The sequence below is a fragment of the Syngnathoides biaculeatus genome, chromosome 12, assembly GCF_019802595.1.
Source record: "Syngnathoides biaculeatus isolate LvHL_M chromosome 12, ASM1980259v1, whole genome shotgun sequence".
Taxonomy (NCBI): domain Eukaryota; kingdom Metazoa; phylum Chordata; class Actinopteri; order Syngnathiformes; family Syngnathidae; genus Syngnathoides; species Syngnathoides biaculeatus.
The window spans coordinates 3,696,919-3,722,844 of NC_084651.1; the positions used below are offsets into that span (position 1 = coordinate 3,696,919).

At 49.6% G+C, this 25,926-nt stretch overlaps 3 protein-coding genes across 6 annotated transcripts in view; 1 reads left to right on the forward strand and 2 right to left on the reverse strand.

The window, feature by feature from the left end:
• sptbn1 (spectrin, beta, non-erythrocytic 1) overlaps nt 1–5,036 on the reverse strand; it is an 82,027-nt gene extending 76,991 nt beyond the window's left edge. For 2 of the 3 annotated variants that reach the window (XM_061838002.1, XM_061838005.1), the window contains exons 1-2: nt 4,945–5,036; nt 3,045–3,289 (exon numbers count right to left, since the gene is read on the reverse strand). In XM_061838002.1, coding sequence (XP_061693986.1) covers nt 3,045–3,289; nt 4,945–5,021 — 322 coding nt within the window. In that variant the 5' untranslated portion in view covers nt 5,022–5,036. Of the gene's footprint in view, nt 1–3,039; nt 3,290–4,944 lie in introns of those variants that run through there. The other variant, XM_061838004.1, reaches the window with a different exon arrangement.
• Nucleotides 5,037–6,473: 1,437 nt separating this feature from the next.
• LOC133510164 (acylphosphatase-2-like) lies at nt 6,474–20,417 on the reverse strand. 2 transcript variants are annotated; one of them, XM_061837916.1, is made up of 5 exons: nt 20,341–20,417; nt 16,362–16,506; nt 9,218–9,234; nt 9,014–9,123; nt 6,474–7,392 (listed from the first exon to the last, which is right to left on the reverse strand). In XM_061837916.1, exons 3-5 carry the CDS (start codon nt 9,218–9,220, stop codon nt 7,278–7,280), a joined length of 228 nt encoding a protein of 75 aa, XP_061693900.1. In that variant the 5' UTR covers nt 9,221–9,234; nt 16,362–16,506; nt 20,341–20,417; the 3' UTR covers nt 6,474–7,277. The 2 variants fall into 2 exon arrangements, with proteins under 2 accessions (XP_061693900.1, XP_061693899.1); XM_061837915.1 differs by lacking the exons at nt 16,362–16,506; nt 20,341–20,417 and adding an exon at nt 9,348–9,547.
• Nucleotides 20,418–21,260: 843 nt separating this feature from the next.
• On the forward strand, nt 21,261–22,414 carry foxg1b (forkhead box G1b). The gene has a single exon (XM_061837295.1). It carries the CDS (start codon nt 21,261–21,263, stop codon nt 22,389–22,391), a length of 1,131 nt encoding a protein of 376 aa, XP_061693279.1. The 3' UTR covers nt 22,392–22,414.
• Nucleotides 22,415–25,926: the final 3,512 nt, after the last annotated feature.

Sequence of the window (25,926 nt, forward strand, 5' to 3'; positions counted from 1 at the left end):
GAATCGGATTAGAACAATTCCATTGATCGAGTCCTGATCAATTCTCGGATGGATTCTTTTTGGGTGAAGAAAGGAAATGAATGTGACATCACTGATGTTGTTACGTAGTATATATATGAGGAGCTGCAACTGCTTAAATCGATATAAAATATGTCAGCAATCGTTCGATACATCGGTCGCGAGGCTAGGAATCGGCTGCCTGAGGCGTTAACAGTTTTCATCTCTTAAAACAAGCACAAGAGTGATAAAAAGATAAAACACTTACAAATACGACAAAAAGTTCAAGTTTTGCTCATCAATCCAAAAACGGACAGCAGACTTTTGTTTGACTTTTTTAAAAAAGTTCCGTTTCTAAGAATACAAAACTTCTGCATGCGTAAGACAGGCCAAAAAAGAAAAATGACTTTTTTTTTTTTTAAAACCCCAAAGGCAACAATTCAGAACATCTTCGTGTATTTTTTAAAACGTAAACGAGGACAAAGCGCTCTTGCAGTGCGTGCTGCGCTCCAAACGGCCATTGAGGGGCAGCACCGTGCCGCGCAGCGTCCAGACTGACGGAAAACAAAGGAGACCAAGAAGCTAGGCTGACGGTTAGCTTGCGTAGCAGCTGTTAGCATGTTCCATTGGGGTCAATCACTACATAGACAAGTTACACCTTGATCAGACGACAGGACTTTGTGATGGCCAGATGAAACAAGATTTATTTTATTATTTTTAATATCCTCTGTGTAGTGTGACAGCGCACCTTGACGTCAACCAATAAGATTGCGTATTCCGATCGGCACGTCACCTTCTGCGCTTGCCGTTGTCAACATTTATTCACGCGCATAATCCTATTTTACTGAAGCTTTAGAGCATGAGCCGACTGAACGCCAGCATGTTTGTGTACAGGCATTAGTGCTAGCACCAGCTTGCTAAGCTACGTAACATTTGCCACCTGATTGTGGGCCGTATTGTATTAAAAGTACCGTAATTTTACCGTAACTTTTTTCCACATGCTTTCGACCCTGCGGTAAATGCGGTGATGCGGCGCTAGCGTTAGCAAACCTGGTTATAAGCCACGGTACACAGAAAGAGTCTAACACTAGCGCTGCGCTAACGCTAGCGCCGTGCTAACGCTAGCCCCGCCCGTTAAACTTTTTCTGTGTACCAAGGCTTATAACCAGGGGCGCTCTGTGGGCTGGGAACTACGGTACTCCTCCCAGAGAGTATCAACGAGAACCTTTTGAGTTCCACTTTAAATAAACTTCAGCGGCTATGTTCACATTTGCCGTTACAGAACACAACGATAAAAGTGCAGTTAGCTAGCTAGAAATGCCAACACTGCGCTAACGCATCTTCTCTTCGGATAGGCCCCTGGCACGGTCGCTTTAGAGCGCCTCGTTATTAGCAACAAGTGCGTGGACGCCACCCAGAGGAAGATGGAAGAGCGAGGTAAAGAGGGGAAGAAAAACAAAAAGTCCGACATGACAGCCAATATGTGGACCAGGTCTTCGCACTGGCGTGGCAAATTTAGAGCGCCTCGTTGTCACAGCATGTTTAGTCTTGTGACCAACCAGCGGAGACTTTGAGCAGATTTTTTTTGGCACCTCAACCAAGTAAGCTTAAGAAAACTGTTGGATGAAGTTGCGATAATTTGAATCTTTTTTTTGCAGCAGAGGATTTGATTGGCTGTTGCAACGGAGCAGGGCGTGGCTTCTGCGCATTCAGCGGAAAGGCACCACAACGTTCGAGAGCGGAGGAAACGGATTTAGATTCGCACCGTTGCTTTCCCAGCCTCGATTTGTAGACTCGGTAAAGGGCCTGGCGGGGTCGTGAAAAATATTTACAAAATATTTATTTTCACTTTTCATATTTTTTAAATCAGATCATATCTGATGCATTTACTTTAATGGGAAATGTAAAATTAGTTTGAAATTATGTTCAAGTGTTTAGTTTGAGGTACATTTACACTTTTAAACTCGTTAAATCTCGGAAAGGGGATTGCCGAACGCGGCTTTACTTTCAGGTTTGACGGCCGTGACGGTTTTCCAAGCGCCACCGGGGGGAGGCCAAATGATTTTTCATGCGGCCCACCCCGCAGGGTAAGCGCTCAGGATCGGTCTTTCGAGACATCCGATAATCGGGCCTTGGCCGACTCCGAGCGGAAGTGGCGTCAGGCTGGAAATCCGCAAGATTGGGACCGATTCCGCAGTTGTTCTCCGTCGTCGGGCAGACGGCCGGGCGATCCGCGGGCGGAGGTCCGACGCGTCGCCGGGTGTTTTGACACTTGTCGCCGAGGGAGGGGGGCCCCGCCGCACATTTGTGGGCGTGATAAAGAAATAAAACTCATCAGCGACTTGACAAGGGGCCCACGTTAGACATTATGAGCAAGCACTTTGAAGGAAAGCAGGTGGGGAGGGGGCGGGGGGAGCGTCGAGGGCGGAGGAGGGACCGCAGCGGTGGGTCCGGCCGGATCCGATTACATAACAGCGCCTCTGGACTCGGTGGGCCGGTCTGCGCCAAACCAGAACGAGAAGACGACGACCCAAGAAAAACGCAAAAGATGCCGCGGCCTGAACTCGGAACCTGCTCAAGGTGCTGCCCATGAGCACGTTTGTGTTGCGCACAAGGTCGCACAAACACACACATGAACACACACACACACGCGCGACCACGCCTGCACCACCATCTTCATCGCCACCATCATCATCGTCATCCCAGAAGATGAAAACAACAACAACAACATGCTTCTCCTCCGTGCATCCTCCTGCGGGAGGGAACGTGAAAAGATGCTGCTGTGGCGCACTCAAGGTGGACTTGAAGAGAAGCACGGAGGTCCGGATCGCGAGGAGGGAAAAGAGGAGGAGGGGGGGGGAGCGGGGGGGGGTGGTCGGTGGGGGGGCTCTCGGACACTCATCCGGGGAGAGGGCGTCCCTCCTCGGCCTCTCTCGGCGCCAACACGCCTCCAACTTCACCAGCAAAACACGGCACGCGTTCCCGAGGCCGACCGCGACTCGCGAGGGCGGCACGGCAAAAGCGGTTCGGTTCGGAACTCACCTCACCTCTCGGGCCGACAGAAGCGCCGCGGCGGCTGTGCTGGCAGTGCTGGTGAAGGTCGGTCGGGCCAGTGGTGCTGAAAACAATGCAGAAGCTCCGAGCCTCCTCCTCTTCCTCCTCCTCCTCCTCCTCCTCCCCCGCCTCAACTCCGAGGACCAGACTGCAGAGTCGGGTGCGCTTGTTTCTCAAACAGGCCAGCGCTTGGCGGGCGGCACCCGCGTTACGAGCCCAAGCGCAAAGGCGCTCCGTCCTACCAGGAAGACGAGTAAAACATCAAATTCACGGAAAACAGATCGCTACAGAAGGATATGTACTTTATTAATCCACCAAAGAAAGTCCCAAATCAAAGCCGAAGGAGAACGTCATCACAATGCAGATTTTTTTTTGTTCGCTTGATAATCACGCGAGCTGTCACGGACGGGCGGTGTCGACCGGGAGCCCAACGAGACTGTGATAGCACGTGATCGTCGCGACCACACTTACCAGAAATTGAACGCACTTGACCGTAAAGCAAACTATGTTAGCATAAAACACAATGAAAGGCTATATTCCTCAAAACGGACACAATTCGATCATATAAACCGCCGAATGTGTGTATACCTTTAATCAATTACGACTGAAAACACTTACAACGTGAGCCAAACTGCTAGCACGAGCTGTTAGCATCGTCAAAATGCTAGCGTTCCTACCTTTGAATTAAATGACGAATCACTCCGGCGTCACTCAGAATTCGGAATAACTAAAATGTTTATACGATACCATTTTTTTTTCCTTAAATCAGTGAGGCCCAGCCAGACCCAGACTGTCAAATAACTTTCTCCAACTACGCTTTTTAGTGCTCCAGCAACACATTCGGGGGGAGTTTATTGAATGTGTGAGCAACAATTTTATTCTATTTTTTTAAGTGGATCAAATCAGACGACTGCTCAACGGGTCATCTTCAAAAAGACTACATTTCGGCGACGGTCTTGTCTCCACCCGTTCGGGCAACGGTGGGTAGAAAACGAGCGCACCGCCCATTAAATCAGTGAGAGGCAGGAGAAGGGGGGGGCGCAGGGGGGGATTGCATGGGGGGGGGCGGGGTCCTGCAGAGATGGGATGAAGAGCCTGATGGTGGAAAATAGAAAAGGTTTGTGTGCGCGCGTGTCCGTGTGTACGCGCGCGGTTTCCATGACGACGCATTATTCCGCTGCAAGGTCCCAACTCTCGTGTTACCGACTTGAAATATGCACAAACTTTATGAACACGCAGGACGGGACGGGGAGACTTCTCGTCAGAAAGATGAGTGCTGACGTCACACACAACCCCTCCCCCATAATAAAATCATCTCTACACAACTACATGAAGGGCAACAACGCCACAACTTTATCGCATCTTTGTTTCTCGCGATGCGTTCAGGGGACTGTGGGAACGTCCCAATCTCATTTAGATTGGATGAGATAACCTTGATTAGTGACAGGATGCAGGAAAGAAAGAAGAAGAAAACAAAAAATCTGGAAAAACAAAAAGGACAAGAAACAATTATGGGGAATGGAAAAAATAGACATAAAAGAGCAAAAAAGAAGAAAGAAAAATGACGCGACTTTGGTGCACAGGCACCAAATGTAGAATGTAATTGGGTAGCTTTTACAGCCCCCCCCAAAAAAACGAATAACTTGCTTTATTTCCATAATTCCATCCATCCATTTTCTCAGCCGCTTATCCTCACAAGGGTCGCGGGGAGTGCTGGAGCCTATCCCAGCTGTCAACGGGCAGGAGGCGGGGTACGCCCTGAACTGGTTGCAGAGCACATGGAGACAAATATTCGCACTCACAATCGCGACTAACAACCATAAAATGTCTCAAAAATGTATTATAAAAAGTTCTAAAGATGAAATGAATGAAAACTGTAGCTTGAATGTCAACCTGTTGCTGAGCAACCACCGTCGGCGCCCACACACTCGCGAGCGTTGGCAGGAAGCAGACGCTGCGAAGGCTGACATTCTCAGTGTCAAAACACTCCTGATGGGAAAAAGGCTGGTTGCCACGGCAACGGCGCTGCCATGCCAAAGTTGTTGAAGGGTGAGAGGAAGAGGAGGAGGAGGAAGAAAAAGACGAGGTCAGCTCTCGTGGATTTTGGCTGCGGGGGCGGCACCGTGTGATGGTTTGCGGTGTCAGGGTGGTGGTGGTGGTGGTGGTGGTGGGGGTGGGGGGGGGGGGCTCGGAAATATTGGAGAAGACTTGACGGGTCGAGCTCGATGGCGGCGTTGTTACCCGTGACGCGTTCAGGGACTCCGGGGCACCCGAGAGTCCCGTCAGATGAGATGAGATCGGTCAATCGGGCCCACAACGGTTCTAGCAGAAATTAGACAAACTGGTGTCGTGGTACACACGCCCACCTTTGGCGCGGGAAGCGTCGGATCCATTCCCAACGTCGTGACTGACTGGCGACCAGTTCAGGGTGTGGTCCTTCTTTCGCCCGAAGCTAGCTGGGATAGGCTCTGGCTTTCCTGTGACCCTTGTGAGGATAAGCGGCTTGGATAATAACATGAGGTGTCGAAGAAGTAGAGGGTGGGGGGCACACACCCCCAAAACAGAAGAAAAATGTAACAATAAGAAAGCTAAAAACAAAAGCAAGGAAGCAAAAAAAAAAAAAAATCACAATAAAGGATCAAATTTGAAAAGTCAAAGAGAAATGTTGAAAAATTGAGAAGCAAAAAAAAATGAGGGGGGGGGGAGTCACGAGAAAAATAGTGAGGCAAAAATGAAAAGTGAAGGATTGAAGGCAAGGTTCGGTTCGATTGGGTGACGGAAACCTCGCCCGTCGCACAAAAAGGGAAACAGGCGACGTTTCAGCAGCGACGCGCGCCCGAGTTTTTACTTGACAAAAACAACAACGCTTCTTCAAAAGTGCTGAGTTGGCGCGAAGTGAAGCGCCGTCCAGATACTCGTGACTTCAACTACGAGATAAATACATATTTTTTTTAACATATGTCCTTTCGAGGCAATGTATTCTATGCAGTCGTGACTGTATGTTGTTACAAAGTACAATTTTATGGAATACAATCCTATTTTTTCCTCATTAAGAAAAAACACCACAACAGTTTGGGGTGTATTTTGGCCACGGGGGTGGAGGGGGGGGTGATTGGAACGGATTCATGGCATTTGCATTCATTTCAGTGGGGAAGAATGATTTGAGTTGTGAACAAATTCAACTTTGGCAAATTCTATGTTACATTTGGATTTTTGATGCGGTGGCCACGGCAGACGTTAATCACAGTTGCCCACATCTCTCTTGTGATTGGACGAAGGTCTCAGGGCGAGCTGCCGTGGCTGTAAACCATTGGCTGAAGAAGTCGGTGTGGGGGCGGAGTTACGTAAATTACCTAAATTGTGAAGTAACAGCGGCTTCAAAAGTCAGTCACAAAGACATTTTCATAAAAAGTCGGGACGAGTGAACTTTGACCTGCTTTGTTTAATTTTACACTTGACTGGCGGGAGGACACTCCAGACTCTGCAAATATTTACAGACAAAAAGTCCACATCTTATCATTTCATTTCTCTCTTTGATGATTGGCAGGTGAACTATAAACAAGAGCATGTGACAGGAAGTGAAACGTGACCGTGTGGGAGCGTAAACATGGGCATGTGACAGGAAGTCAGAAACTGAGGAGTAGGCATGTGGGATGAACGGGATGTCAAATGACAGGAAGGGAAATGACAGGAAGTGACAATACAGGCAGTCAAATGACAAAGTCAAAAGATAGGAAGTCAAAAAACAGGAAGTGAAATGTCAGGAAGTCAAACGACAGGAAATAAAATGACGGAAAGTCAAACGACAAGACGTGTGATAACAGGAAGTCAAACGACAGGAAGTGAAATGACAGGAAGTCAAATGACAGGAAATAAAATGACAGAGAGTCAAACAGGAAGTATGACAACAGGAAGTCACACAACAGGAAGTCAAATGACACAAAGTGTCAACACAAACATCAAATGACAGGAAGTCAAACAACAGGAAGTGAAATGGCTGGAAGTGACAATACAGGCAGTCAAATGAGAGGAAGTCAAATGACAGGAAATAAAATGACGGAAGTGAAATGACAGGAAGTGACAACACAGGCAGTCAAACGACAGGAAGTGAAATGACAGCAAGTCAAACAACAGGAAATAAAATGACGGACACAAAGTCAAACAACAGGAAGTGGAACAGGAAACGCAGGCATACGATTGGCCAAGAGGCGACACCAATCGGGTCTTCAGTAGCGGGTGCTGAAGCCGCTCATCTCCAACGCCGACAGCGGTCGCTCGTTACTGAACGTCGTCCTGGTGATGCGGCAGCCCGGACTGCCCACCCGGTCCAGCCAAGACTTCCTGAGCGACACCAAACACGACGCGGTCACGTTTTGGTGCGAGGGCAGCCATCTTGCCATGCGCGTGCAGATTAGAGGAGATTGGCGAGGATCAGGGTCACATCAGAATCTCGGCGTCGCGTGGAACGCTCGGGGGACGCGTCGGGTTGGCGGCGCCCCGCCGGCCGCTGGCCTACTTTCTCCTCTCTGATTGGTCCACGCGCAACCTCTGGTCAGCTTGACCCACTCGACATGCACACGCACACAGCTGGCAAGAAATGTATGTTGGCTTCCATCTACGCTTATTTTTGTGTCAACAACATCAAACAAAAACAGATGATTATATCATATTCACACTCCAGCCTCATTCTTATCTGAATTGCTCACGCTGGAAAGTCTGAACCCCCCCTCAATGCTTCCATTCCGCCATGACTGCGTCCACGGATTCCCAGCCGGCGCCCCTTCACCTCCCATCGCCCCCAGCCGGTTCCCAGGCCCAGCGGGAAGTTGGGGGTCACCGTAGCGGAAGGATTCAAATGCACAAAAAGGCCGTTTGGCCCTTCACAATCATTTGCAACAGTCGCCAGACGTCCCGCTCACCCAAACGGCCATCCACCCGTTTTCTTTGCCGCTTATCCTCACGAGGGTCGCGGGAGCGCCGGAGCCAATCCTAGCTGTCATCGGGCAGGAGGCGGGGTACGCCCTGAACGGGTCTCCAGCCAATCGCAGGGCACTACGAGACAAACACCCTCCGCGCTCACAATCAGCGAGTACCCGGAGAAAAGCCACGCAGGCACGGGGGAGAACATGCTAACCAAAACGTTCGTTTTGCCTAGCGCTTCTCCTGGTGCGGGTCGCGGGCGTGCCGGAGCCGATCCCAGCTGACTCCGGGGCGGACCCTCAACTGGTCGCCAACCAGCTAAATGTTGAACCCGTCATTAAAAATCACAAGATCAAGCTTATTAAAAAATGTGAAATTCTAAATTGGCGGCACGACGACCAATTGCTTCCAGCGTCTGCCTCCCAGTTCTGATGACCGGGGTTCGAATCCCGGCCCCGCCTGTGTGCAGTTCGTGCCCTCTCCAGGCGCTAACCTTTTAATGTGCTGGAACAAAATTAAATCAAACTTCATCCGAGTTAGATAAATGGACAGATGGTGAGACGGAGCGATACATTTTGGTTGCACGTGACTAAAGTTTGAGAAAGTGTGATATCATTTTGACCAATTTTAATTCCATTAATTGGAAACTCTAAATTGCCCCAAGGTGTGGTTGTGAGTGCTGGTGTTTGTCTCCATGTGCCCTGCGCTTGGCTGGCAACCAGTTCAGGGTGTACCTCACTTCCTGCCCGATAGCAGCTGGGATTGGCTCCAGCACTCCCCGCGACCCTTGTGAGGATAAGCGGCAAAGAAAATGGAAAGACAGTCAACTGGCTGTATTTACAGGAGTTGAACACATTCGAATGACGTGGATCCACTGACGTCATTGCGTCCAACCCATGCATATGTTCTCGTGAAGGGTGTGCTGCGTGTTGGGGTGATTTCCGCCGGGTGTCGTCGCGGAGCTGGTGAATCGCGCCCCCTGGCGGCGGTGACGAGTACGCGCGGAAAGCGCCGCGCGGGTGCTGCGGCACGCGGGGCTCACATGCGTTCCACGGCGTCGGCGGGGCCCTGCAGCTGGCCGACCACCGTCCCCCCGCGGGTGTTCTTGACCCAGCCCGCCACGCCCGTCCGCGCCGCTTCCTTCTCCGTGTACTGGCGAGCGAGCAATGACGTCACGTCAGCGGATCTTTCACTGACCTGAGTTGAGGGAACTTTTTCGCACAACAACAACAACAGGTGAACTCACCATCCGGAAGCAAACACCTGCAAAAAAAAAACAACAACAACAACACTCAAACGTTTCTCCCAAGCAACAACAACAACATTTGATGCTAAATTAAGAAACGGATCAAGTGACGGGCGCACTCTGGCCGGACCTTGAACATGTCCAAAGACTTCAAAGTCAACAGACAGCAGCTCATTTCCTGTCGACATTTTCACAGCAAATGGGGGGAAAAAGGAGGGAAGAAGAGGAGAGCAAAAAAAAAAGGACAGCAAGAGGAGGTCTGCTGAAGTCTCGCGTCACAGCGCCCTCCAGTGCTGGTGGTCTTTGTAGTCCTTCAAAACCACAACCCCGTCCGCTGAACCAGAGTCTGTGGCGACGTCAAAGATGTCAAACTCTGACGTCACGCACAGTTCAACTACAATGTCGTAGGTTCCAATTCCAAAAAGCAAAAGTAGACGCTCAAATGGTTTTTGTTGTGAAAAGGTTAAAATCAATTGAATTGCATTTAGCAATTGTCATATAAAAAAATACATACAGGACATGTCTTCTCTTAATTCTCAATACATTGATTTGTTTTTATGAATGATTAATGATGACGCAATAGTGCCACGTTTTACGAGGAAGTCACAAATTGAGATTTCTTCCTCTCGCCGCTAGATGGCAGCGCGCCTCCACTTAAGCAACGTCGGCTGCTTTCCGGTCAAATAGGCGTCGTCAAGGTAACGAAGCATCTTTTCGTTTAAAGTTGAACACGTTTCTATATTTGATAATAAGTTCTTTTTACATATGTTTACCCTGTATGAACAGAAATGTACCGTTGTGTACATTTTTCAACTAAAATAATTATACATCCATCCATACATTTTCTGAACCGCTTATCCTCACGAGGGTCGTGGGAGCGCTGGAGCCAATCCCGGCTGTCATCGGGCAGGAGGCGGGGTACACCCTGAACTGGTCGCCGCCCAACGACAGGGCACATAGAGACAAAACACCCTCCGCACTCGCAATCAGTGAGTACCCGGAGAAAAGCCACACAGGTGTGGGGCAGATCATGAGAGAGATTTGAACCCGCAACCTCACATCTGTGAAGGATGACGCTCTAACCCGTCGTTCCGTATCAAGTCGAGTTCTCCAATTCAAATGTAAAAAGGCTAAGCCTATATGTTTACACCGAAAGAAAATGCTTTTTTTTCCCCCAAAAAATGAATATCACATTATTATTATTATTATGACTATTACGTCAAAATAACGCCGTTGCAACTAACACGACAGGAGGTGACGTTACTAAAAGGACTCGACATGTTACGCAGCAGTGGAAGCTTCGAGCCCCCCGGCAGCGCACGCGCAGGCGGCGGCGTCGACCCCCCACCCGGGCGGGCCAAAGCGCCTCCCAGCACGTCGGCATCTTCCCCCCCCCCCCCCGCCCCGACGTTGCTGCGTAACCGCGCGCGCACACGAGTGTGTGTGAAGCGGCGAGAACAGCGCGACCCAAAAACGCGGCTCACTGAGCGACCGCACGCCGAACGGAAGGCTCAACCGAGTGGAAACGCGCGCACGCGTCAATCCGCCGGGACGGAACGAACGGGGTGTGTGTGTGTGGGGGGGGGGGGTAAGAGAACGAAATATGGATTCTGTTTTCTTTGATGCGGGCAGCACTTCAGGCAAACGAACCTGAACCGTTCACGCCCCGCTGACGAGTTTCGAGCTAAGCGGCAGCTTTCGGCAAGCGAACGTCTTTGGGGCTTTGAGGGTGGCTCCGAGCCCTCACCCGGCCCACCCTGCAGGTCACGGGCGAATGCGGGATTATGTAAATGAGATGAACTGCAAATTAGTGTGGTTTTAGGTTCGGTGGGGGGTGTCATATGACAAATGTCAGGTGGGGGCTTCTGTCCGGCACTTGGGTCAACCCTGTTGTTTTCGAATGAAATATGCTCTACAAATACCTTTGAATGAGGAGAAGGGTACAAAATTCAAATCAATCATACATAAAAATGGCCAATGTTGTTTGATAAACAATCCTCAATTTTTCCTCGCTTTGCTTTTATGAGTGATATTTCATGCAAAATAGTTTCACTACACTGTAGTTACAAGTCTTTAACATTTATAACAAACGTTTGTTCCCCGCACCAATCCATACAAAAAAAAAAAAAAAAAAAATCATATTTTCTGTGGCGGCACAGTGGACTCAACTGGTAAAGCGTTGGCCTCACAGTTCTGAGGACCCGGGTTCGATCCCGGACCCGCCTGTGTGGAGTTTGCATGTTCCCTCCGTGCCTGTGTGGATTTTCTCTGGGTGGGCACTCCGGTTTCCTCCCACATCCCAAAAACACGCAACATTAATTGGACACTCTAAATTGCCCATAGGTGTGATTTTGAGTGCGGCTGTTTGTCCCGATGTGCCCTGCGATTGGCTGGCGACCAGTTCAGGGTGTACCCTGCCTTCTGCACGTTGATGGCTGGGATGGGCTCCAGCACTCCCTGCGACCCTCGTGAGGATAAGCAGCAAAGAAAATGGATGGATATTTTCTGTTTGACGGCACGCACCAGGGTACATTTCTCTTCTTCTATGGCCAATTGAGGTAGATTCTTCTTCTTCTACGCTTTCAAATCCTCTGCACATGGCAAAACCTGAGTATGTTCTTGGGAACGGCCATGTTTGACCCGTTCCATTTGAACAAGTTTTTGAGAGCGGGTTCGGTTCAGAGACCACATTTTGAAGGGCCAGCCGGGTCTCGTCTCGGTCCGGCTTCGGACCGGGCGTTTTTCTTCCGAGACCGCCGCTGGTCTGCCTTTCCTCGCACTGGCGAACGTGATTGGCCCTCGGCCAAACGATCAATGTCTCCAATTTTCGCGTGCCTTTAAGCCCCCAGCGGCAAGTTTTGCTGTGTTTTGACTGAAGGCTGAGTTCCCATGGCAACCTCGCCAGTGTTAATAATAATGCAGAGCCAGCAAAGTGTAACTAAACCGTCCGACGGGTCGGCGGCGCCAAACATTCTAAATCCATCAAGCGCACGTTCCCTCCTGTACTGTTTTTTTTCCCCTTCTCCTTTTGCAGTTTGGAAGCACGTTGACATCTTTGTTGCGATTTGAGCGGCGTTGGTTCCGGTTCTGCGTAGCCTGCCTATTTGCTTTCTGCTGCGGTTTGACGCCGGTCAGCGCAAGTGTTTTTATTCATTTTTCAATGTTTTGGTAGCGGTGGCTTTAGATACGAATATGTTCAAACCCCTTGCCCCTAGAGGGCGCCACAAAAAAAAATCTATTCGTATTGGTTTCGTTCACACAGCGGAAGGACAAAATCAGTTGGTGGCGCTAACGCACCAACCACTGATCTTAAAAAAAACCGCACACACACAAAAAGACTGGCTGGCGCATACACATCTAGCGATGTGTTGATTGGTTGAAGACAGTTGGCCGCCATCTTGGTACTCCCAAAACGTGCAGAAGACGTGGTTTTACAGATTGGATTATGGCGGGATTTTCATCCAAGTTTGGCATGTAGAATTAAAACTGCTCATGTGAGCTTGACATTTTGTTCACTTCTGGTAACATGAAGTATTTTTAATTCAACTTGGTAAGCCAAAAAAGGCTAAGTGCAAAGGAAAGACTTAGAACACCGTGACTAGCAAGAAACCTTGCATATTACCTAGCGCCCGATTTCCGTACCACGTTAACTTTTCCCTAAATACGCCGTGAAGCACTGTCATCATAAAATAGTAAATAAACTAAGCATTTTATGTCATAAAAACATGAAATTTTAAGCCAATCAGTTCGATATATGTTTGGAAATAAGGACTTGCAATGTGAAAATACATGCTAAATGCATTGCTCATTTGTTGTCTCTGCGGCGTCCTATTTCAGACAGAAAACGTTAACTTCTTTCTAAGCATTTGAAAATCAAATTCAATTCGCATAGTTCTGCATTATGAAATTCACCAAAAATTTCACAGAAAATGTGTTTTCTTGCTTATCCACTGATGAAGTTAGCTTTTTCGCGAAAAACCGGCGGCTTATAATGGTGAAGCAGAGTGAAGAGTGACCAAAAACAACCGTAGACAAAACTTTGTTCAAGTGAATTAAGATCATCAGGAAAAAAAAAAAAAAAACCTTTGCAAACAAACTTTTAACAGTGTCAAAGTAAATCTTTTTAACTTACCTGTGGAATGTTTTCTCACAGCCACGAAATTAGCGATTAACGCACAGGTCGGCGTGCTTGTTTTGGGAGTATCAAGATGGCGGATGGCGACTTAAAAGTTTCAGTTTTTCATGGCTGAATGTGTGTTTTTGTGCGACGTTTGCGTTTGTCCACGTTTGGCGGTTTCCCGTTCGCGTTGACGTTCGGGCTTGAGCGCACGCGTTGTCTCGGTTTCGAAGTTTTGCGACGCGGCGCCTTTCCCGGTCCAGCGCGGCCGTTCCCGGTTCCGTTCTGCAGCCGAGCGAGTCCGCCTCGCCGCCGTCCTCCCGTGTGCGCATTTGCTGAGCTGAACTCTGCGTGAACCTTCACTTGAACCCTGCGTGAACTTGACTAAACTGACCCATTAATCTACTTTGGATTAAAGCCGGACGCGTTCCTCGCGGCCCGCCGATGCGGCGTCCGCGTCCCCCAGCGCCGAGCCGACAGACGCGAGACATCACGCCGGCAGAAGAAGTCTTCCCGGAGCGGGGTCGGTCTCGCTCAAAATCTTCACGGGACTTTTGTTTTTGTGGGTGTCGGGGCATCCGAGCATTGGCAGCCTTGTGGTTGATTTCGGACTTAAGAACACATTTTGGCCCGTCGTCCGAGCAGGCGCACTTATAGGACACGCCAGCCGGCGTTGGTGTGGAAAACTCAACTATTTGTCATCCAAGTTGAGTTTTCCCCACACTGATACTGGCTGGTGGGTTCTACCAGACTTTTTGCACGGATGGGAGGCCAAGCGTAAGTCGAGTTTCCGTCGGGTCGATGCCCTGAGAAGGAAGTGACCTGGAGGAATGGAAGTTGGTGCAGACAAGAAGACTTTTTTTTTTCTCCCCAAGAAATGATGTAAAATACACACACCTTTCTAAAGTATCCATTTATCCATTCATCCATCAATGATCTTTGCCGCTTATCCTCACGAGGGTCGCAGGGAGCGCTGGAGCCTATCCCAGCTGTCAACGGGCAGGAGGCGGGGTACACCCTGAACTGGTCGCCAGCCAATCACGGGGCACATAGAGACAAACAGCTGCACTCGCAATCACACCTACGGGCAATTTAGAGTGCCCAATTAATGTGCCAAGTTTTTGGGATGTGGGAGGAAACCGGAGTGCTCACCCGGAGAAAAGCCACGCAGGCACAGGGAGAACATGCGAACTCCACACAGGTGGGTCCAGGATTTGAACCCGAGTCCTCAGAACAGTGAGGGAGACGCCATCAACCGCCATGTCACTGCCTTAAAATAATTACATTTGTTAAAAAATAAACATATCATTTTTTTCAAAACGTCTAACATTTGCGTTGTCTTCTGCGAACGTCGCCGGTGAGTTGTTACCCAAATATTCTCGACCCTCCTGTGTGGAGTTTGCATGTTCTTCCCGTGCCTGCGTGGGCTTTTCTCCGGGCACTCCGGTTTTCCTCCCACATCCCAAAAACATGCAACATTAATTGGACACATTAAAAATTGCCCCTAGGTATGTTTGTGAGTGCAGCTGTTTGTCTCCATGTGCCCTGCGATTGGCTGAGGACCAGCTCAGGGTGTACCCCCCCCCCCCTGCCCGTTGACAGCTGGGATAGAGTCCAGCACTCCCCGCGACACTCTTGAGGATAAGCAGCTAAGAAAATGAATGGATGAATTTTACAAACAAATTGGAACTTTGTTTTGTTGTTTTTTTTTTACCCCATCTTGAATAAATATTTTGGCCCATGTGTCCCTTTTGAAGATGAAATGTGGCCCTCAAGTACAACTGGCCTGACTCAAGGTCTTCGTCTTCCTCCAAGAAGAAGAAGAAGAAGACGAAGAAGAAGAAGAAGAACAACAACAACACTTTGCTTTGGCTCATTCAGAAGCAGTCAAAGCGCACTTCCATCAATGTAGGTCAGTGGGTGAGCACCCCCAACACACTGCAGATGGGTGTGTGTGTGTGTGTGCGTGCGTGTGTGCGTGTGTGTGGTGGCTAAACATCCCAGAATGAATCAAGCGAATGTTTTGATTCACAACGGACGCTTGTGCGCCCGCGGCCTTTGCGGCGACTCGACCTGACGTTTCCTACCCCCTCCCACAACACACTGCGACGACGACGCCTCCACGCAGTGCGCGCGAGTGTGTGAAAAACCCGGCGGAGAGGCGTGGGGGTGGGGCGGGTGTGCATGTTGCACGTGTGCGGCGTGCTGTGGGCGGAGTCTCGTGTGGCGGGGAGGGGGGGGGGTTGTCTGGAACATGCCGTTCTATTATTAGCCGTCAACTTTACATGACCCCGAAGCAGGCAACGAGTCAGCCTGACTTAGTTTGACCTTTTTTTTTTCATAAAACGCCGGCGCTGTAATAACAACGTAATAATAAGAAAAGCCCCCGTCGGGCCCACGACGAGGCTGGAAACGCGAAGAGTCGGGGAACGTCTTGGGGACGGACCCTGCGTCCTCGCCGCCGTGCAACCATGACAACGGTCTCGTGTTCGTACTACCGATTTGCTAGCAATCGGGCGAAAATCTCGCAGACGAGCTTATCTTTGAGGGTCTGTGGAAATGTTAGCTTGAAAGGCAGATGGCCGACGTTCGGTGTCTTTTCAGGCATAACTTCCGGGGACTTTTTTTGTGTGCGTCGACTCACGATAGACACATCTACCAAATTTCATGTCGCTAAGTGATACTGGCTCCGGGGGCTGAACTTAAAAACCGTCCTGTTGTTGCTGGCTACTAAGACCCATCAGACTTTGCACTTAAGATGCTCACTTCGGCGCAAAACGGCCGACGTCGTACGCGTTTCCCGGCACGGCCTCTTGAGGATTTTATTGTGGGTCGGCTCACGATACACGTCTACCGAATTTGATATCGCTGAGCGGTCAAAATGGCGGTGCTGATGGGTTACACTTTTAAGCGCACCAAACTCGCCTGGAAAATGTGTCGCACTTTGACTTGTTTTGCGGTTTGGGGAGGCCCCGAAAAAACAAAAACAAATTTCTTTGCACCGGGTCAAGTCCTCGACTCACTTACGGGACGGCGTCACGCGATCATCACGTGTGCGGCCACGCTGTCATATTTGATGAAAGTCGGACGGAAGCGCAGCTAGGCGAAACCGCTCCCGTAGTTCTTCGCTAGAGTCCACGGGTCCTTCGCGGCCGTCCATCCGTCCCGCGACCTTCAAAGCGAAAAGGACAGAGGTCATTTGGGGAGGTGAAAAAATACGCGAGCGGCGGCGTTCGCTTGAGGAGACGCGTCACGCCGGCGGACCATCTCTTGCGCCTCCTTATGCCGACTTTTCCAAGAATTCTTTGACCCCTGCGCGGAAACGCCGGGCCGCCGAAGACGAAGGTGCGACCCCGCAACCCGGGAGGAAGACGCGTTGCTTTCAATCAGCGTCACGTATTCGCGAGGACTCGCGTGCCAAACGCTAGAAGTCGTTGTCAGGAAGGACAGCGGCGACTTGACTTTCGAGTACTGTCGGAAAGGGAAGGAAAATGTCTGTTACGATTTTGGGGAAAGTTTCCGGTAAAAATTTCCATGGGTATTATTCCTCCATTTTCTTAGCCACTTATCCTCACAAGGGCCACCGGAGTGCTTGGGGCCTATCCCAGCTATCGTCTGGCAGGGAGCGGGATACACCCTGAACCAGTCGCAATCTTCATATATATCTTTTTCCAAGAGCGAGGCTTCGCTAAATCGTCAGTGTCGGTTTACGAAGGAGAAGAATCCCGACAACGCTAGCTAGTGGCGGCATTGCCGAGGGTCCCGAAGATCCCGCACGCGGCCCGCCGTGACGGCCCACGAGAATTACACTGCTGCGCTAATGACGCGACACAAATGTTTTGGAAACAGCAGCTGGCGGAAAAAGGGCCTCCAGCGAAGGACTCGACTCCAAGAGCTCGGCTTCATGTGTTGTAAAAGCGTGAAAGGACAACGTTTGCCACCTAACTTCTGACTAGCGCCGAGTCCTACATTTGTCGACCAAAATCCGCCAACGAGGGAAGGAGTCGCCACGTATGCTTTTCAACGGGTAGGCATGGAAGAGAATCTGTTCTACGTCAGTGTAATGCCCAACAGGTCCCAGTAAATGGCAACTTTGCGTCGCTTTGCTTTCGAGATCAGCACCGTTTTTGGATAGAAGAGAAAGACTGGGCCGTTAACTGCAGTTTCTCGCATCAATTATGAGGGAGAGAAAAATCAAAACCGATGTCGGACGAGTTGAAGCATCTCACACTCCACCGGGATATGTATATGTACAGTATAAACAAAGTATTTGTTGCAGTACCTAGTAGATAGCATCTGATCGAGATCGATCGTGAGCAAGATGACGTGAACGGGAACCATTAGGCAAGTCAAAATCGCTCACAGTGTGTTTCGTTATTTAAAATTGTTTTGCCATCATAAGTGCTCAGTCTTGGTTTTTTTTAATCATTTGAGTTCTCCTAAAATAAAAAACATTTTGCGTCAAAGTCAATATTCAGCTTGAATGGGCCTTTAAAATGGTTTGCTCCATTTTCCTGCCAGAAACGAGGTGTTATTGGCTGAGAGGAAGAGGACAGGGATCATCCATCCATCCATCTTGTACTGCTTATCCGAGGTCGGGTCACGGGGGCAGTAGCTTTAGCGGGGGATGCCCACACCCCTCCTCTCCCCAGCCACTTCATCCAGCTCTGCCGGGGGGGGGGGGATTCTGAGGTCTTCCCAGGCCAGCCGAGAGACTTAATCCCTCCTTAATCCCTCCCTGGGTCGTCCCCGGGGTCTCCTCCCGGTGGGACGTGCCCGGAACACCTCACCAGGAGGCATCCAGATCAGACGCTCAGGCCACCTCATCTGGCTCCTCTCAATGCGACGGCGCAGCGGCTCGACTCCGAGCCCCTCCCGGGTGACTGAGCTTCTCACCTTATCTCTAAGGGAGAGCCCGGACACCCTGCGTAGGAAACTCATTTCGCCCGCTTGTATTCGGGATCTTGTTCTTACAGTCACGACCCACAGATTGCGACCATAGATGAGGGTAAGAACGTAGATCGACCGGTAAATTGAGAGCGTCGGCTTTCGACTTAGCTCCCTCTTTACCACAACGGATAAGTCGCCTGTCAATCTCCCGCTCCATTCCTCCATCACTCGTGAACAAGACCCCAAGATACTTCCACTTGGGGCAGGATCTCCGCCCTTCTTCCGACTGAGGACCACCGCCTCAGATTTGAAGGTGCCGATTCTTATCCCGGCCGCTTTACACTCGGCTGCGAACCGCTCCAAGTGAGACTTGGAGATCACGGCTTGATGAAGCCAACAGAACCACATCATTGGCAAAGACCAGAGATGTAATCCTGAGGCCACCATACCGGACCCCCTCGACACCTTGGCTGCGCCGAGATATTCTGTCCATAGAAGTTATGAACAGAATCAGGGACAAAGTTTGCAGCCTTGGTGGAGTCCACCAACTCTCACTGGAAATCAGTTCGAGTTACCCCCGGCAATGCGGACCAAACTGAAACCAGTAGAACAGGGACCGAACAGGGTGTTCAGTACCCCATACTCTCAAGACATTCCCCACAGGACTCCTGAACACCTCCAAATCTGCAAATTACGTAAGATGATTGGGCAAACTCGCATGGACCCTCGAGGATCCTGCAGAGGGTGTAGAACTGGTCCACAGTTAGGACAAAAAAAAAGGACCCTCCTCTCCAGCATCCCTGAATAGACCTCACCAGGGAGACTGAGGAGTGGGATCCCCTTGTAGTAGGAACACACCCTCCGGTCCCCCTTTTCACCCCAGAGGCGTGTCAACCAAGACCCCCTCACAACATCCAGAGCCTTGGGGAACTCCGTGTGAATCTCATCCAGCCCCGGGGCCTCGCCACCGATGAGCTTTTGAACCACCTCGGCGACCTCAACCACAGAGAACCAGACCAGATTCTGCTTCCTCCTGGGAAGCCGTGTCGGTGGATTTGAGGAGGTCTTCGACGTATTCCACCCGCCGACGTGACGCCTCCAGCTCCTCCGCACCACACTCGGCCACAAAACGCTTGGAAAAGTCTGTTTCCAGGCTTTTGTCTGGATCGGGGAACAACGGAGTATGAGTTACCCAAACTGACATCCTTCAATAATTCAATTTATAACTGAGAAGATGAAGGAGGCGCTCAGCTGGGTTCACGCATGGCAGAAATGTGGCAGCTTTTTTGATTAATTGTGTTGTCATAATTACGGGTGAAGCCCGAACGCAGCTTTTGTTTGGCGGCTCGGATCCGGTCGAAGAGAAACGCCATCTGTCTCGCACGCGCCCACCTCGCCGTGTGCTGCATTAAATCCCGACCGTGCGCGTAATCGGGATTTGAGCGCTGTTGTCATACACGACGCGCGGCGAGTGCAAACAGAGCCGCCTCCGCGCAAACCCGCTCAGCTCGCGCGGCCGAGGGACGCGGCAGCCACGCGTTCATCCCGTCGTTCATCTTTCCAAAGCACGACCGACGGATATGTATAATATATACTGTACATATTCACATCTGATGCTGCCACAAATCGCCTCGAATAATTCATGCTCACCATAACGGGAAGGAGCCATTTTGTTTATAAACGCAAAACCTAGATAATGTTTTCACACCTCAAAACATTTCATTATTTGAATTTATCTACCCCCCCCCAAGATTTCATACAAATACGTGGGTATCTACATACATACACACATATAAACATATATTTTGCTTTTTGAGAAAATGATACATTAGAATTATTGCATGCATTTTTGGAGGGAGTGGCACATATTACATAACGTTAACATTTGATAGCCGAGTATCTTAATTGCCATAATTGTGGCAATAACTTATCGTCTTGCATTGTTGGGAATTTAGGGGATGCAAATCTGAAAAAAATATGAATTAAGGCGACTGGATTCTTTTTGATTGATCTTTCAGATATGATGCAGGCAGTTATGCATTCCAGCTAATGACATAATGTAATAAAAGGATGAATAACCCCTAATCGTCGTCTCTTTTTAGATATTATGATTTACCTCGCCAGTTCTTTTTCGGTCGCAGATGAGATGACGTCGTTATCCCCTTTTCCCTCGCAATTAATCTCGTTAACCTTGGCGACTACCGATGACGTCACACGCCCATTTCGCGGCGCTCTTTTTGATGGTCACATCAATCGCCCAGATGCCGCCGATATTGCCAAAGGAGCTGCAGTACCGTTTCCCCCCCACAGGTGGCGCCACCTCCGCGGCGTCCATCCGCGCATGCGCGTACGCGCGTGCTTCCCCCCCCCCTTGTCACTCCCCCCAGCAAGGCTACGCGTGAGCGCACACGCGTCGCGCACGCGCGCGCGTTGTTTGCCCACACGAAGATTGCGCTCGGGAAAACAAAGGCGGCCGGCGTGCACGCGCTTGCGCGCAGCCGTCACGCGCGTCGGACTTCAGTTGTGTTTTTTTTTTTTTGTTTGTTGTTTTTTTTTCTCTCCATCAGGCGACGAGAAGAAGAAGTAAAGGAAGAAAAAGGAGAAGTTGTCGCTTGTTCTTCTCCTCCTTAATGACTAATTTCTGTGCGTCCCTCCGGCGCGCGCTCGCATTCTTTCTTTTTTCCTCCCCTCTCTCTCTCTCTCTCTCTCTCTCTCTCTTGTGCCCTCGCTCGTTTTTTTTTTTTTTTTTTTAATTCTCTCTCTCTCTCTCTCTCTCTCTTTCCGTCGCTGCCACTCGGTGCTTTTCCCGCCAGGACAGCGCAGGACGGGACGGCACTTTTTCTGCTGCTCCGCATACAAGTGGGCGCCGCCGGCTGCAAACTTTACTTTTTGGGAGGTTTTATTTATTTTTTTTTTTTGTTGTTGTTGTTGTTGTTGGGGTTTTTTTATTTTGTTTTTTTTTTTCGGGGGTTTTTTTTTTCCTCCTCGGGGTGGGCGGGGGGCGGTGGGGGCGGTGGGGGCGGGGGGGCATCCGGCATGGAAGACGCGAAGGAGCCGGTGAGATGTTCGTCGTCGTTCAGCATCAAAAGCCTCCTGCTGCCGTCCAAGTGCGAGGCTCGCGCGGCGGCGGCGGCGGCAAGCGAGAGGTCGCCCGGGGAGTCCCCGGGAGGGGCGGAGGGGGGCGACGAGCCGCCGCTGCCGCCGGTGCCGCGAGAGGGCGACGACTGCCAGGACGCCAAGACGGAAGATTCTCAGGAGCCGGAGGTGGACGGCGGCGGAGGCGGCGCGTCGCCGAAGAAAGGCAAATACGACAAGCCGCCGTTCTCGTACAACGCGCTGATCATGATGGCCATCCGCCAGAGCCCCGAGAAGCGGCTGACGCTCAACGGCATCTACGAGTTCATCATGAAGAACTTCCCGTTCTACCGCGAGCACAAGCAGGGCTGGCAGAACTCCATCCGCCACAACCTGAGCCTCAACAAGTGTTTCGTCAAGGTGCCGCGCCACTACGACGACCCGGGCAAGGGCAACTACTGGATGCTGGACCCCAGCAGCGACGACGTCTTCATCGGCGGCACCACCGGCAAGCTGCGCCGGCGCTCGGCCGCCTCGCGGGGCAAGCTGGCGGTCAAGCGCGGCCTGCGCTTTGCCCCGCTGGGCCTGGGGGGCTGCGGCGCCGGCGCCGGGGATCGGCCGACAAACCCGCTCTACTGGCAGCTGTCGCCCTTCCTGTCGCTGCACCATCCGCCGCAGCACGCGGCGCACTTCGACGGCCCTTCGCCCGCCTTCCTCGGGCGGGCGGCCGCTTACGGCTCGCTGCTGCCCGCCAACGGGGACCCGCACGCGGGGCGCCCGGTCCTGGCCGGCTCGTACGGCAGCGCGCTGGGCGCCTCGCCCGCTGGGCTGCTGGCGGCCCACGGCCCGGCGGCGGCGGGGGCTTACTTTGTGTCGGGGGGCCCGCCGCCGCCGCCGCCGCCGCCGCACTTGCAACAGTGCGGCGCCGGCTTCGGGGACGGCGGCGGCGGCGGCTGCAGCCCTCCCCCGCACGCGCTGCTCCAGGACTCGCTGAGGAGCGGCTCCGCGGCGGCCTTCTCGGCGTCGGGTTTCCCGGGCGTGCCGAGCCACCACAAGAGGGTCGCCCTCGCCCCCGACGCCTTCCTCAACTGAGGCTCGTCGTCGTCGTCGTCGTCGTCCTCGTCTTGGTTTCTTTGCTCATCCGTCTCCGTGCAGGCCGCACGAGATCCAGAAAGATCCCAAACTGGTCTCCAGGACGTTGGACCGGCTTCTGTCCTCAGCTGACTTTTCTCCATCGTTATGTTGACGAAAAAGGGACAAAGTTGTGTTGCCAACAACGACAACACGAAAAAGTATATTTATATCCACTTCGTTCTATTTATGAGAGACTTTTGTATTTATTGTATTGAAAAAATGTCTTTACGCGTGTGTTGACGACGACGATGATGATGATGATGATGATGATGATGGCGTCTTAAAACGGACAAACATTTATTATTTATTAATCGACGAGCAGCAGACAACGGGCAGGAATTTTTTTTTTCTAAATATTAACAACAATACTCTTAAATAAGCCTTAAATGTGCGAAGACAATCAGGGTTTGAAAAGAACTTAAAAAACACTCAGGTTAACATGCCTCAGATCAATAATAATAATAATTCTAATCATAATACATAACATTAAGTAATTCATTTCACATATGTTGAAAACTAAACTCATCACGCGTGTAAAATGAAGCAGAGGAAAACGCGTTGTCTCTTGTATTTGTGTGTGTGTGTGTGTGTGTTCACTGGTGGCAGCTGAACTAAAATAATAATAATAATAATAATAATAATAACGATCTCAATGATTCTTTCGTCTTCTTCCTTTTCCGGATTCCTGTTTTTGTTTGTTTGTTTTTTGTTGTTGTAACTGAGCCGGCGAGGCTCGTTTGCGTTTTATTTTATTTATTTTTGAAGGGAGGTGGGAGGGGGCTTCGTTTTGGTTTCGGAAGGTGGGCCGTCACGACTCGCTGAGTGAGCTTGCATCGCCGTCTCTTTGAAAAGGTTCCGTGTGGTTCTGTGCCACAAGACGACTCGTCGCGGTTCTCATGTCAAATGAAAAAGAAAAGCTGAAAGCTCCAAAGAGCAACAGCGCCGAATCCCCAAAATGTTGTTTTATTTTATTTTATTTTGTGGGCTGCTCGTCTTCAAGTGATCGAATTTTTTTTCCTCGATTGCATTTTTTGGGGGGTTTTCCAGTTGAAAATATTGGGAAAAAAACGGCAAAAGTCTGCTTCTGAAGAGCCGCCAGTGTCCATCTTTCGAGGGTCTTCTGTTAAAAGTGACGATCAAAATGTTCGACTGGAATATTGGGAGCTCAAAACAACCTCAAAGTGTTTTTTTTTTTTTTGTTGTTGTCTTTTTTTTCTTTTTTCTTGGCACTTTTTGTGGGTAGAAGTTGAGTTTCTTTTGTGCGTGTGTTGCTTTTTCTTCATGTTTCTCGTTTGTTTTGTTTTGTTTGCTTCTCCGGACAAAGTCAACTTGATTCAAAGGGAACAAATGCAATTTTCACGTCTGGTTGTTGAATTGCTGATTCAAAAAAAAAAAAAATCCTCTCCCGTCTGATTCGTGAATGGCGAATTTTGAAACTGGATTTGCGAGGGAGGCCAGTGTGTGTGTTTTTCTTTTGTTTGTTTGTGTTTTTTTTGAACGATGACAATTGCAAAAATATCTTTCAACTTTCCCACAAACATATACTTGAAAGTATCTTTCATTTAATGAGTTGAGAATTTTTTTTCGTAATTCTTTCGATTTTTGCTCAAATGACCTGCGGCACATATTGCAAGTTGCTTTTTGTTGTTGTTTTGTTTGGTTTGGTTTTGCTTTAGTTGTATTTTACAGTTGTTCCGCGCTGAATATTTGCAATTCCACGTTTTTACTCGTTCCAATTGTCCTGAATGTATTCCCCCCCCCCCCCATCAATTGAAATCAAATTAATATTCAGCGCTCGTGTTTCTGGTGGATTTGTTTTCATTCTACATTTCAACACAATGTCGAATACTTCATGATTCTGTTTTTTCTCAGTCATTATTTAGGCCTCATCCCGAACTACAATTTGAGATGTTTTTATTGTATTTAATTCCCAATCACAAACGTATAAATAAGATTCAATAAAGATGAGATTTATTACAAATAAATTAGATTCAGTGAATATTTATTTATTTATTTGCTGCAATTGTGTGCATTTTAAACACAAGACGAATTTGGGGATTTACTCAGTTATCAAATTGATTTCAGGTTGCAAAAAAAATATATCACAATTTATCAATTGCGTAAACGTGCACATTACTTGATCTACTTTTTCTATGAATTAAGTATTTTTTTCTTTCCATAAAGTGTTTAATTGAAAAACATGGTATTCCTTATTCGGCTGTAAAAAAAAGAGGAATAATTGCATCAAATGCATTCAAATCATAAAGCTCAATTTCATTGTACATTATTAAATACAAAAACAATAAGACGTCATTGCAGAATCAAAACAAGCGGGGGCCGTAAAAAAAAAACGCACGCGCGTGGTCGTCTCTGTGGAAACAAAGAGTTGCGTTCCGGCGACACGATGAAGACGTAAAAAGGGAAGGGAACCGAACAGAACCGAACCGAACCGAAGATGTTCGTTTGTTGAGGTATGACGTCAGCCGGTGGTTTGCGGGCCTTCAAAAAGCATCGCCATCGCAATTAAAACCTACCAAAATGGATGCTTACTTCATTAAAAAATGATTTGAATAAAATCTACTTTAAAACATAGAACAAATTAATTTTACTCAACTTTGCCTACAAGTACAGGAAAGGTCAGATCAGGACCAGGATTAAAAATAAATACAAATAATATATAGGGATAAAAAAAAAAAAAAGATCCTGGTGGCCTCATCTGACTGGACGCCGTCATGCCTCTTTCATCTTCCTCTTTCATTTTCTTTTTTCTTTTTTTTTTGCTTCGACGAGCGAATCCAGCGACTTCCTTCCATTCGCCAAAACTGCTAACAGCAGCAGCAATGACTTTTTTCACCACACGGTGTCACCACTGAGCCGCAAACTATTAACTTTCGTCGTTTCGGGTTGACGTATTTGTACGAATAAACAAAGCGCTTGGACGCCCCGTAAAGCAAACAGGAACTTTAGCGAGGTGGACCGCAAACAAACGTCGCCGAAGCGCAGTCGCGACGTTAGTGTGGCGTTTCTTGCGGGCTCCGAAGTTTGGCAAAATTCGAACCGCTCGGCTCACGCTAGCTACTTGCAGTAGCTGGCTAATTGGACGAGGCTACTTCCTGGAGGAGACTCCGGGGGCCCTTTCGGGGTTTTTGCTTTCCTCTCCTAAGACGACCCAGACGTATTCGAGGGTAGGTTGTTGAGATTGTAAAAAAAAAAAAAAAAAAAAAGGAGCGTCATAAGGAATCCAGGCGGTTGCCGTCCGATTGCCGATGTTCTAAACGTTCTAAAGATGGAGGACATTTTGGACAAAATCAGAACAACCCAAGTTTGTTGCGGTTGAGCTGAACGGGATTCATAATCACGCTGCCACAAACGTCTTTTCCTGTTTGGAAGCAGGAGGGCGTGTCCCGGCGGGACGCGGCAGCCAATCGGATCGCAGCGGAGCACGGACCCCCCCCCGGGGTTCCTACGAAAGTGGGAAGGAGCGACGTGAGCC